At 43.5% G+C, this 12519-nt stretch overlaps 1 protein-coding gene across 2 annotated transcripts in view; it reads right to left on the reverse strand.

The window, feature by feature from the left end:
• Positions 1-6300: 6300 nt before the first annotated feature.
• Positions 6301-12519, reverse strand: part of gbe1a (glucan (1,4-alpha-), branching enzyme 1a) — a 188667-nt gene continuing 182448 nt past the window's right edge. For both annotated transcript variants that reach the window (XM_064971318.1, XM_064971317.1), the window contains one exon: positions 6301-7154. In XM_064971318.1, the coding sequence (XP_064827390.1) occupies positions 7092-7154 (63 nt within the window). In that variant the 3' untranslated portion in view covers positions 6301-7091. The remainder of the gene's footprint in view (positions 7155-12519) is intronic.

A 12519-nucleotide genomic window follows, 5' to 3' on the forward strand; every position in this document is an offset into this window, starting at 1 on the left:
GACACGCAGGTTAAAATATCAAAACAAACTCTGAACCAATTATATTACATTGGGGACAGGTTGAAAAGCATTAAACATTTATGGCTAGTTAGCTTGCACTTGCTAGCTAATTTGTCCTATTTATTTAGCTTGCTGTTGCTAGCTAATTTGTCCTGGGACATAAACATAGAGGTTTTATTTTACCTGAAATGCACAAGGTCCTCTACTCTGACAATTAATCCACACATAAAACGGTCAACCAAAATCGTTTGTCATCTCTCCTCCTTCCAGGTATTTTCATCTTTGAACTTATATGGTGATTGGCATCTAAACTTTCATAGTATTAGCATGATGGCCGGCAAAACAGTTCATCTTTCAATCACCCATGTGGGTATAACCAATGAGGAGATGGCACGTTGGTACCTGCTTCTATAAACCAATGAGGAGAAGGGAAAGGCAGGACTTGCAGCGCGGTCTGAGTCAGAAATAGAAATGACTTCTATTTTAGCCCTTGGCAACTCAGACGCTCGTTGGCGTGCGCGAGCAGTGTGAGTGTAATAATTGAATAACATAAATTTAGAAATCTATTTTGCAACGCTCGCGAACGCTACGCGAGCAGTGTGGTCAGCCTATTAGGGAGGGTTTAAAACCACTTTTAATGTTAAAACCATCAATGTTTGTTACTGCAGAACTGTGCACTATAGGGGTGTGTCCTATATAGATTCTAGGGATGTGTCTTATATAGACTCTAGGGGTTTATACTACTGTAAACTATAGGCCTTACGAAGGGTTTATACTACTGTAAACTATAGGCCTTACGAAGGGTTTATACTACTGTAAACTATAGGCCTTATGAAGGGTTTATACTACTGTAAACCATAGGCCTTAGGAAGGGTTTATACTACTGTAAACCATAGGCCTTATGAAGGGTTTATACTACTGTAAACTATAGGCCTTATGAAGGGTTTATACTACTGTAAACTATAGGCCTTAGGAAGGGTTTATACTACTGTAAACCATAGGCCTTATGAAGGGTTTATACTACTGTAAACTATAGACCTTATGAAGGGTTTATACTACTGTAAACTCTAGGCCTTGGGAAGGGTTTATACTACTGTAAACTATAGACCTTATGAAGGGTTTATACTACTGTAAACTATAGGCCTTAGGAAGGGTTTATACTACTGTAAACTATAGGCATTATGAAGGGTTTATACTACTGTAAACTATAGACCTTACGAAGGGTTTATACTACTGTAAACCATAGGCCTTAAGGGTTTATACTATAAACTCTAGACCTTATGAAGGGTTTATACTACTGTAAACTATAGACCTTACGAAGGGTTTATTAACCAGTGGGTGGTGTAACCAGTCCAATAAATCACTGGGCCTGTGTTCCCACCTATCCAGGTCATCTACTTTAAGCGGTGCCTGAGGAAGGCCCGCAGCAGCATCAAGGACCCCACGCACCAGCCACGACCTTACTGTCAGGCAGTCGACATCGGAGAATGAGGTCACATACCGCACGCACACACACATACACCACAGCTGTTGCTACCAGACTCTTACTATTGTTGGAATGGGCTAAACTTTGAACATTGAGATAGTAAATGAATGATAGGAAATTAAAGAGACTGGGTGTTATGTCAGAAGTTTATGGTTCTCAGAAGAAATACAGAATGCTTTGGAATGTGTTTGATGGAGGAGAGGAGAGCGATGTGTTGATACTGGGGAGACAGATGGACATCTGTGGATTAGATGAAGGAGAGGTTGAGGTGAGGAGGAGAGGAGAGCGATGTGTTGATACTGGGGAGACAGATGGACATCTGTGGATTAGGTGAAGGAGGGTTGAGGTGAGGAGGAGAGGAGAGCGATGTATTGATACTGGGGAGACAGATGGACATCTGTGGATTAGGTGAAGGAGGGTTGAGGTGAGGAGGAGAGGAGAGCGATGGGTTGATACAGGGGAGACAGATGAACATCTGTGGATTAGATGGAGGGGTTGAGGTCAGGAGGAGAGGAGAGATTCTCTTGAGAGTAATACATGTTTGGTATCCTGTTACCCTCTTTGTTAGCTTCCTGTGGAGCCATAAAATGTCAGGATTGGAGAGAAAGGGGAGTGTCTTAAGTAGGATGCATATAAACTGTGAAGTCTGAAATCTTTAGCTGTCTGTTTTCTGCTGTACAGAACCTTTGGGAAGGGTATCCTAGTGGTTAGAGCATTGGACTAGGAACCGGAAGGTTGCAAGTTCAAATCCCCGAGCTGACAAGGTACAAATATGACGTTCTGCCCCTGAACAGGCAGTTAACCCACTGTTCCTAGGCCGTCATTGAAAATAAGAATTTGTTCTTAACTGACTTGTCTAGTTAAAGGTAAAAAAAATAAATATATTTCATCAATTTTAGGATAAGGCTGTAAAGTAACATTGTGGAAAAAGTCTAGGGGTCAGAATAGTTTCCGAAGGCACTGTATGTACGGTCACTGGGGATGACGTTGTCGTCTTCAACAAGCCCAATATTTACAGGTTTTGAGGAAGAGGGATTGGGGGGGGGGCAAGTGCCAACCAGAAGCCATGGATTACCGGCAACATCCACACTGAGCTACAGGCTAGAATTGCCGCTTTCGAGGAGCAGGACACTAATCCGGACGCTTAACGAAAATCCTCTATGATCTCCGACGAGCCATCAAACAGTCAAAACAGGACGTGGCGTTGAATCTACGCCGGTTCTGACACTCGTGGAATATTTATTTTATTTGTATTTTATCAGGTCGGTTGACTGAGAACACGTTCTCATTTACAGCAACAACCTGGGGAATAGTTACAGGGGAGAGGAGGGGGATGAATGAACCAATTTTAAGCTGGGGATGATTAGGTGACCGTGATGGTATGAGGAACAGCTTGAGAATTTAGCCAGGACACCGGGGTTAACACCCCTACTCTTACGAACGTGGCAAACTATCACGGACTACAAAGGGAAACCCAGATTCTAACAGACAAGCTCAATTCCTTCTATGTACGCTTAAAGGCAAGCAACACTGAAACCATGCATGAGCGCACCAGCTCTTCCAGACGACTGTTATCTCGCTCTCTGTAGCCAACGTGAGTTATGCCTTTAAACAGGTTAACATTCACAAGACCACGGGCCAGACGGATTACCAGGACATGTACTCAGAGCATCCGCTGACCAGCTGGCAAGTGTCTCCACTGACATTGTAAACCTCTCCCTGTCCCAGTCTGTAATACCTGGCTCACATCATCAAGGCCATCATCCCAGACAACCCGAGGGGTATCCTTCGAAGCAGGTTTGAGTTAGTGAGGTAACTTTGGTCAACTCTTGAGTTCAACTCGGGAAAACTGGTCATATGAAAGTGGCTCACCTTTTAGTCAGGTACATTTCTATGGAATTCTTCAGAAATAACCTCCTTCGGGGCAGGCGAACTCTGTACTTACCCTGAATAAAAGGACCAATGAAATCAGATTCCCTCCCTCTTGCAAAGATTGCTTCCTCATCCCCTTCATTTGAGGAAGACTGATTAACAACCCATATTAAATATATTATTAAAACATTTTTTTGTAAATTAAAGACAATATTAATCAAAAAAGAAAGGAGGACCAAGGCCTCTTCATATAATTAATTAAAATGCCTTTATTTGTATGTTCAATAGAAACAAAGTTTTAAAAATCCAACACGTTTGCGGCTGCATGGCCTTCGTCAGGGAGGACAGAGAAATAAAACACTGTCCTCTTTTGAACAGCTTTTCCAATCAGCCCTAATTAGAAGAGGGAGTGGTTATAAAATCGATTGGACAACACCTAGTAAGCAATACTACACACATTAAAAAGTGAAATACTGTAGCAATGTTATCATAAAGATACAACTCCCAAACTAGAAGTATCAGAACACTTAGAAAGGTAGTTCTAACCTTAACTATGACTGGGAGAAGAGTCAAGAATAAGAAAGCAATATATTCCATTGTCCACTATTCCAACTCTCTTTTTGGTTTAACTGGTTAGGACGGTCCCCTTTTCTAATAGAGGCCGGAATATGATCAATACCCATAGCTTGTAAGGGAGGCAGCGTTGCAATGGTGTAGGGACTTGTAGTGCCTTGCCGTGGGGTAGTTTTCATCGCCCGTATGGCGTACTTGTGTTCCGCTAAGCGTTCTTGAAGGCGTCTCTTTGTCCGTCCAATGTAGAACACCTTGCACTGTGGACATTCCAATGTAGAACACCTTGCACTGTGGACATTCCAATGTAGAACACCTTGCACTGTGGACATTCCAATGTAGAACACCTTGCTCTGTGGACATTCCAATGTAGAACACCTTGCTCTGTGGACATTCCAATGTAGAACACCTTGCACTGTGGACATTCCAATGTAGAACACCTTGCACTGTGGACATTCCAATGTAGAACACCTTGCCCTGTGGACATTCCAATGTAGAACACCTTGCACTGTGGACATTCCAATGTAGAACACCTTGCTCTGTGGACATTCCAATGTAGAACACCTTGCACTGTGGACATTCCAATGTAGAACACCTTGCACTGTGGACATTCCAATGTAGAACACCTTGCTCTGTGGACATTCCAATGTAGAACACCTTGCACTGTGGACATTCCAATGTAGAACACCTTGCTCTGTGGACATTCCAATGTAGAACACCTTGCCCTGTGGACATTCCAATGTAGAACACCTTGCACTGTGGACATTCCAATGTAGAACACCTTGCACTGTGGACATTCCAATGTAGAACACCTTGCACTGTGGACATTCCAATGTAGAACACCTTGCACTGTGGACATTCCAATGTAGAACACCTTGCCCTGTGGACATTCCAATGTAGAACACCTTGCACTGTGGACATTCCAATGTAGAACACCTTGCTCTGTGGACATTCCAATGTAGAACACCTTGCACTGTGGACATTCCAATGTAGAACACCTTGCACTGTGGACATTCCAATGTAGAACACCTTGCTCTGTGGACATTCCAATGTAGAACACCTTGCACTGTGGACATTCCAATGTAGAACACCTTGCTCTGTGGACATTCCAATGTAGAACACCTTGCACTGTGGACATTCCAATGTAGAACACCTTGCTCTGTGGACATTCCAATGTAGAACACCTTGCACTGTGGACATTCCAATGTAGAACACCTTGCTCTGTGGACATTCCAATGTAGTACACCTTGCACTGTGGACATTCCAATGTAGTACACCTTGCACTGTGGACATTCCAATGTACAACACCTTGCTCTGTGGACATTCCAATCTCTAGATGACATGAGTGGTTTTGCAGTTAATGAAATGCTTGACGTAATACTCTATTTTAGAAGCTGTGTAAATAAAATACTTTTTTTCTGTGCAATATTTCTGCAATGGTTGCAATATTTACATTTAAAAGAGCCCTTGGATTTCTGGTCGAGCCAAGTTTTTTTGAGAGTCACCCGGAAGATAACTGTGGACTAATTTGTCATTTAAGGTCGGACATCTCTTAAAGCTTATGGCTGGTGGCTCAGGAAAGACTTGGCGTAGTAGCGCATCACTTTGGATGATTCCACAATTATTTTTAATGATTATTTTAATGTTCTCTGCTTCAGTGGTGTATCTTGTAACAAAATACACTCTCCGATGTATCACGAGGCTCTTCACTTCGCAACAAGTTCTCTCTGTCAAGTCATCCAGCCCTTATACCTGCATCTTTCAGGACCTGAACGCTGTAGTAGTTTAAATGAATAGTGTACTTCCTGCTCTGATATCAGTTTAAATGAAGTGTACTTCCTGTTCTGATATCAGTTTAAATGAAGTGTACTTCCTGCTCTGACATCAGTTTAAATGAATAGTGTACTTCCTGTTCTGATATCAGTTTAAATGAAGTGTACTTCCTGTTCTGATATCAGTTTAAATGAAGTGTACTTCCTGCTCTGATATCAGTTTAAATGAAGTGTACTTCCTGTTCTGATATCAGTTTAAATGAATAGTGTACTTCCTGTTCTGATATCAGTTTAAATGAATAGTGTACTTCCTGTTCTGATATCAGTTTAAATGAATAGTGTACTTCCTGTTCTGATATTAGTTTAAATGAAGTGTACTTCCTGTTCTGATATCAGTTTAAATGAATAGTGTACTTCCTGCTCTGATATCAGTTTAAATGAATAGTGTACTTCCTGCTCTGATATCAGTTTAAATGAATAGTGTACTTCCTGCTCTGATATCAGTTTAAATGAATAGTGTACTTCCTGTTCTGATATTAGTTTAAATGAAGTGTACTTCCTGCTCTGACATCACCAGTAAAGAATCAGAAAGAGACATCCTTATTCATCTATCACAGTACAAGTTATATTTTATTTAAATTCCCAGTCTGCTGTAATATACTGTGAAGACATTGACATTCACAATACAGTAACAGATTATTACCCTAAACACTGTTTTGTCAGCTGCGTTTCTGTGTCCTCCCTCTAAAACAGTAAACTAACAGACAAACAAAAAAAGGGGCACAAATACCTCCCTGTGTCCCTACAGCTCTACAGTTGACCGGAATCCCCATTAGAAGGGAATCGGGTGCCATTGAGACAGATCCCATCGTGTTTCTACCGCACAAACAGCGTTCAAAACACAATAAAAAAAGTGTATTATAAACTAACACATAGAAGTCTGTAACATAAATCTGACTCCGTGTCCCTTTCTTTTACTCATAAGGCTGAAGTCAACTTGTGTAAAACTAATATCAGAAATATGACTAACATTGACTTTCTGTGTGTGGAAGACGAGGTCTATTAAACTGCAGTGAAAATGACGAGGTCTATTAAACTGCAGTGAAAAAGACGAGGTCTATTAAACTGCAGTGAAAAAGACGAGGTCTATTAAACTGCAGTGAAAAAGACGAGGTCTATTAAACTGCAGTGAAAATGTCAGCCAGTGCCTCTGCAAACTATTTAGTTCTAGACCAGCTGGGGCTGAACATGCAACACAATGATTTACTGTGTGTGTGTGTGTGTGTGTGTGTGTGTACAGTAGGTCTTTCTGATCGACATCCTCTCCCCTCTGGTGGTATCAGGTTATTACGGGACACATCCAACGACCAGGAGCCCTCAACCCCTCTTCCTTAGTAACAGTAATCTAGCTCTTCATTGGCCAGAACCAGCGCTGTCCGGCAGGGAATGTAGATCTGAGAGAGAGGGACAGAGAGAGAGAGACAGAGACAGAGGGACAGAGAGAGAGGGACAGAGAGAGACAGAGACAGAGGGACAGAGAGAGGGACAGAGAGAGGGGGACAGAGAGAGGGACAGAGAGAGAGAGGGACAGATAGAGAGAGGGACAGAGAGAGAGAGAGAGAAACAGAGAGACCGAGGGACAGAGAGAGAGAGGGACAGAGAGAGAGAGGGACAGAGAGAGAGAGGGACAGAGAGAGAGAGGGACAGAGAGAGAGAGGGAGAGAGGGACAGAGAGACAGAGAGAGAGAAACAGAGAGACCGAGGGACAGAGAGAGGGACAGAGAGAGAGAGAGGGACAGAGAGAGAGAGGGACAGAGAGCGATGAGAGAGAGGGACAGAGGGACAGAGAGAGAGAGAGAGAGGGACAGAGAGAGAGAGGGACAGAGAGCGATGAGAGAGAGGGACAGAGGGACAGAGAGAGAGAGAGAGAGAGAGAGAAAGGAGGAGAAGAAAATCACACTGTGCTGTTAGGAGTTCTGTAATACATTGTATTATTCTGTAATACATTGTTGATCACTCATCCAAGATTCCACAGTGGGACCGTTCCTGGGGATCACCAGAGGAAAAAGGCCTGACAACCATTAACAATCAACACACACACATACACACACACACACACACACACACACACACACACACACACACACACACACACACACACACACACACACACACACACACACACACACACACACACACAGGGAACAGCCCACTGTCTGGGACTGAACACTTCCACATCCACCTCTCTTCTCCATCCCCACTACCAGACTACGTTGGCCAGACGACCAGACTATGTTGGCCAGACGACCAGACTACGTTGGCCAGACGACCAGACTACGTCCATGAGTAAATAAACTACCTCTACCCTCATTTCTATTGGCGAACATACAATCACAGGAGAATAAACTGGATGAGCTCCGTTGAAGACTATCCTATCAACGAGACCTGAACAACTGTAATATCCTCTTTCTCAGAGTCGTGGATGAACAAGGACATGAATAATATACATCTCGCTGGCTTTTCTGTGCATCGTCAGGACCGAGCGGCAGACTAACGGGGAAGAGGTGTGTCTCTCTGTTGACAACAGCTGGTGCGTGATCTCGTATTAAGGAAGTCTCAAGGTTTTGCTCACCCGAGTTAGAATACCTCATTATAAACTGTTGTCAAGAGTGTTTATTTATATCTATATATATTCAATCAATCCCTATACCAGTCTGCTGTTCCCACATGCTTCAAGAGGGCCACCATTGTTCCTGTTCCCAAGAAAGCTAAGGTAACTGAGCTAAACGATTACCGCCCCGTAGCACTCACTTCCATCATCATGAAGTGCTTTGAGAGAATAGTCAAGGACCATATCACCTCCACCCTACCTGACACCCTAGACCCACTCCAATTTGCTTACCGCTCAAATAGGTCCATAGGTCCACAGACGATGCAATCTCAACCACACTGCACACTGCCCTAACCCATCTGGACAAGAGGAATACCTATGTGAGAATGCTGTTCATCGACTACAGCTCGGCATTCAACACCATAGTACCCTCCAAGCTCGTCATCAAGCTCGAGACCCTGGGTCTCGACACCGCCCTGTGCAACTGGGTACTGGACTTCCTGACGGGCCGCCCCCAGGTGGTGAGGGTAGGTAACAACATCTCCTCCCCGCTGATCCTCAACACTGGGGCCCCACAAGGGTGCGTTCTGAGCCCTCTCCTGTACTCCCTGTTCACCCACGACTGCGTGGACACGCACGCCTCCAACTCAATCATCAAGTTTGCGGACGACACAACAGTGGTAGGCTTGATTACCAACAACGACGAGACGGCCTACAGGGAGGAGGTGAGGGCCCTCCCTGTAGGCCGTCTCGTCGTTGTTGGTAATCAAGCCTACCACTGTTGTGTCGTCCGCAAACTTGATGAGGAGATGATTGTGGACTTCAGGAAACAGCAGAGGGAACACCCCCCTATCCACATTGATGGAACAGTAGTGGAGAGAGTAGCAAGTTTTAAGTTCCTCGGCATACACATCACAGACAAGCTGAATTGGTCCACTCACACAGACAGCATCGTGAAGAAGGCGCAGCAGCGCCTCTTCAACCTCAGGAGGCTGAAAAAATTTGGCTTGTCACCAAAAGCACTCACAAACGTCTACAGATGCACAATCGAGAGCATCCTGTCGGGCTGTATCACCGCCTGGAACGGCAACTGCTCCACCCACAACCGTAAGGCTCTCCAGAGGGTAGTGAGGTCTGCACAACGCATCATCGGGGGCAAACTACCTGCCCTCCAGGACACCTACACCACCCGATGTTACAGGAAGGCCATAAAGATCATCAAGGACATCAACCACCCGAGCCAATGCCTGTTCACCCCGCTATCATCCAGAAGGCGAGGTCAGTACAGGTGCATCAAAGCTGGGACCGAGAGACTGAAAAACAGCTTCTATCTCAAGGCCATCAGACTGTTAAACAGCCACCACTAACATTGAGTGGCTGCTGCCAACACACTGACACTGACTCAACTCCAGCCACTTTAATAATGGGAATTGATGGGAAATGATGTAAATATATCACTAGCCACTTTAAACAATGCTACCTTATATAATGTTACTTACCCTACATTATTCATCTCATATGCAAACGTATATACTGTACTCTATATCATCGACTGCATCCTTATGTAATACATGTATCACTAGCCACTTTAACTATGCCACTTTGTTTACATACTCATCTCATATGTATATACTGTACTCGATACCATCTACTGTATCTTGCCTATGCTGCTCTGTACCATCACTCATTCATATATCCTTATGTACATATTCTTTATCCCCTTACACTGTGTATAAGACAGTAGTTTAGGAATTGTTAGTTAGATTACTTGTTGGTTATTACTGCATTGTCGGAACTAGAAGCACAAGCATTTCGCTACACTCGCATTAACATCTGCTAAACATGTGTATGTGACAAATAAATTTGATTTGATTTGATATTGTTTGCAGTATACGACATGGTTATGACCATATTATAACAAGTTATAATATGCTGTCAGCTGTTAAGACACGGTGAAAGAGTGGGGTAACATCTCACAGCAAGAACTGGCAAATGTGGTGCAGTCCATGAGGAGGAGATGCACTGCAGTACTTAATGCAGCTGGTGGCCACACCAGATACTGACTGTTACTTTTGATTTTGGCCCCCTTTTGTTCAGGGACACATTATTCCATTTCTGTTAGTCACATGTCTGTGGAACTTGTTCAGTTCATGTCTCAGTTGTTAAATCTTATGTTATACAAATATTTTTATGTTTGCTGAAAATAAACGCAGAAGACTTTTCTTTTTTTGCTGAGTTTATTTATCTGTACATGGAATTTGTATATTTGGCACTAAATGTGAAGACATTTTCACTTTTTGTTAACTAGTAAATAGTAGCCTACAGCAAAGTGTTTAAATCATTTCTAATTTGTTAACAATTTCTGCTCGTTTGTTTTTATTACCACGTTGTGTTTTAGTTTGGTTGAGCCTGCCGAGGAGTGTTGATTCACCTGTTTCCATACATGTTTTATTTAAAACATTTATCTTACAAAGGAGTTGTTTAATCTAACTGTTTAATTATTTATCTGTACATGGAATTGTATTTGTTGTTTTCAAATCTTTAAAGGAAAATGCCACGGGCACTATCTGATGTGTGGAGACATTTCACTGCAGCTAATGTAGAAGGAAAAACTGTGTATATTTGCAAATATTGTGCCAAATCATATGTGAAGAATGCAACAAAGATGCAGAATCATCTGGCCAAGTTCCCTCAGCTCTCACAACAAGCAACCTCTGACAAATGTCCCTCTACTTCTATTTGAGGTGAAAAGGATGAATCAGACACCTTATCAATAGCAACAACTCATGGTCCTCCTGGAATCCGAAGGTTTTTTGACTCCGTTGAGGAACGTAGTCAGAGATGCTGATGAATGTCTTGCTCAAGCTGTGTGTACAACTTGTTGACCTCTGATGCTCACAGGCAATGTGTATTGGAAGAGATTTCTGAACATTCTTCGTCTAGCAGACACCCCTCCAACCACACATGCCAAATCTACTCATTTGCTGGATGCAGAGTTCAAGTGAAGGTCAAGCAAATCATAGAGAAAGCAGACTATTGCAATCATCTCTGATAGGTGGTTGAATGTTCTTAGGCAAGGAATAATTAAGTACATCATGTCCACATTGCAGATGAGCTGAAGGCAGTATGATGACCTTGGACCACAGAAGGTATTTGCACTGCTGACAATGCTGCGAACATGAAGGCTGCTTGGTCTAAAGTGGAGGAGTCCTACCCTCACATCACATCCATATGCTGTGCTGCTCATGCATTGAATCTGCTCCTCAAGGACATCATGGCACTGAAAACAATGGATACACTCTACAAGACAGCCAAGGAAATGGTTTGGTATGTGATGGTTCATCAAGTTATAAGTGTTGTTATCATGTTTGTTTCCTGGATGGGAACGAGTCTCCAAGAAATGGCCATATCACAGTCTGCCGATATGGACAGCCCCATCAAGAGGATCCTCCTGGATGATGTATTTTGGGAGAGCGTGGTAAGCAGCCTGAAACCTATAGCAGACAATGCCATCCTGTCTGATGTTCAGACTCTGCTTGCAGATGTAAGAGAAGAAATCCGTACTGCTCTGCCCACTTCACTGTTGCTCCAAGCAGAGGAAACTGCAGTTCTGAAATACATCAAAAAGCGTGAAGACTTCTGCCTGAAGCCCATATACACGCCGCAGCGTACATGTTGGACCCCAATTATGCTGGCAAGAGCATCCTGTCTGGTGCAGAGATCAACAAGGCCTATGGTGTCCTCACTACCGTGTCTCGCCACCTTGGCCTGGATGAGGGCAAGGTTCTTGGCAGTCTGGCGAAGTACACTTCCAAGCAAGGGCTTTGGGATGGAGATGCAACATGGAAGTCGTGCCAATATATCTCATCAGCCACCTGGTGGAAGGGACTTTGTGGATCTGAGGCTCTTTCCCTGGTTTCCTCCATCATCCTCCAAATCCCACCAACATCAGCCACTTCAAGAGTGCAACTGGTCCTTGTTTGGGAACACACACACCAAAGCACGCAATATTGAGGCCTTTTGAGCCTGACATTGAGCCATCCTCAACAAGGTTGGACAGTGACAGTGAAGATGAGGCCTCAGAGTCTGGTTTTCAAGAGGTGGATATTGAGAAGGTGCAGGGAGAAGACATGGAAGCCTGAGAAGAAGACAACCAATGCTTTCGTTTCTAGACTATCATTTTATAGGTGTTGAAAAGGTTTTGGGAG

Source organism: Oncorhynchus masou, chromosome 8 (assembly GCF_036934945.1).
Source record: "Oncorhynchus masou masou isolate Uvic2021 chromosome 8, UVic_Omas_1.1, whole genome shotgun sequence".
Classification (NCBI taxonomy): Eukaryota; Metazoa; Chordata; class Actinopteri; order Salmoniformes; family Salmonidae; genus Oncorhynchus; species Oncorhynchus masou.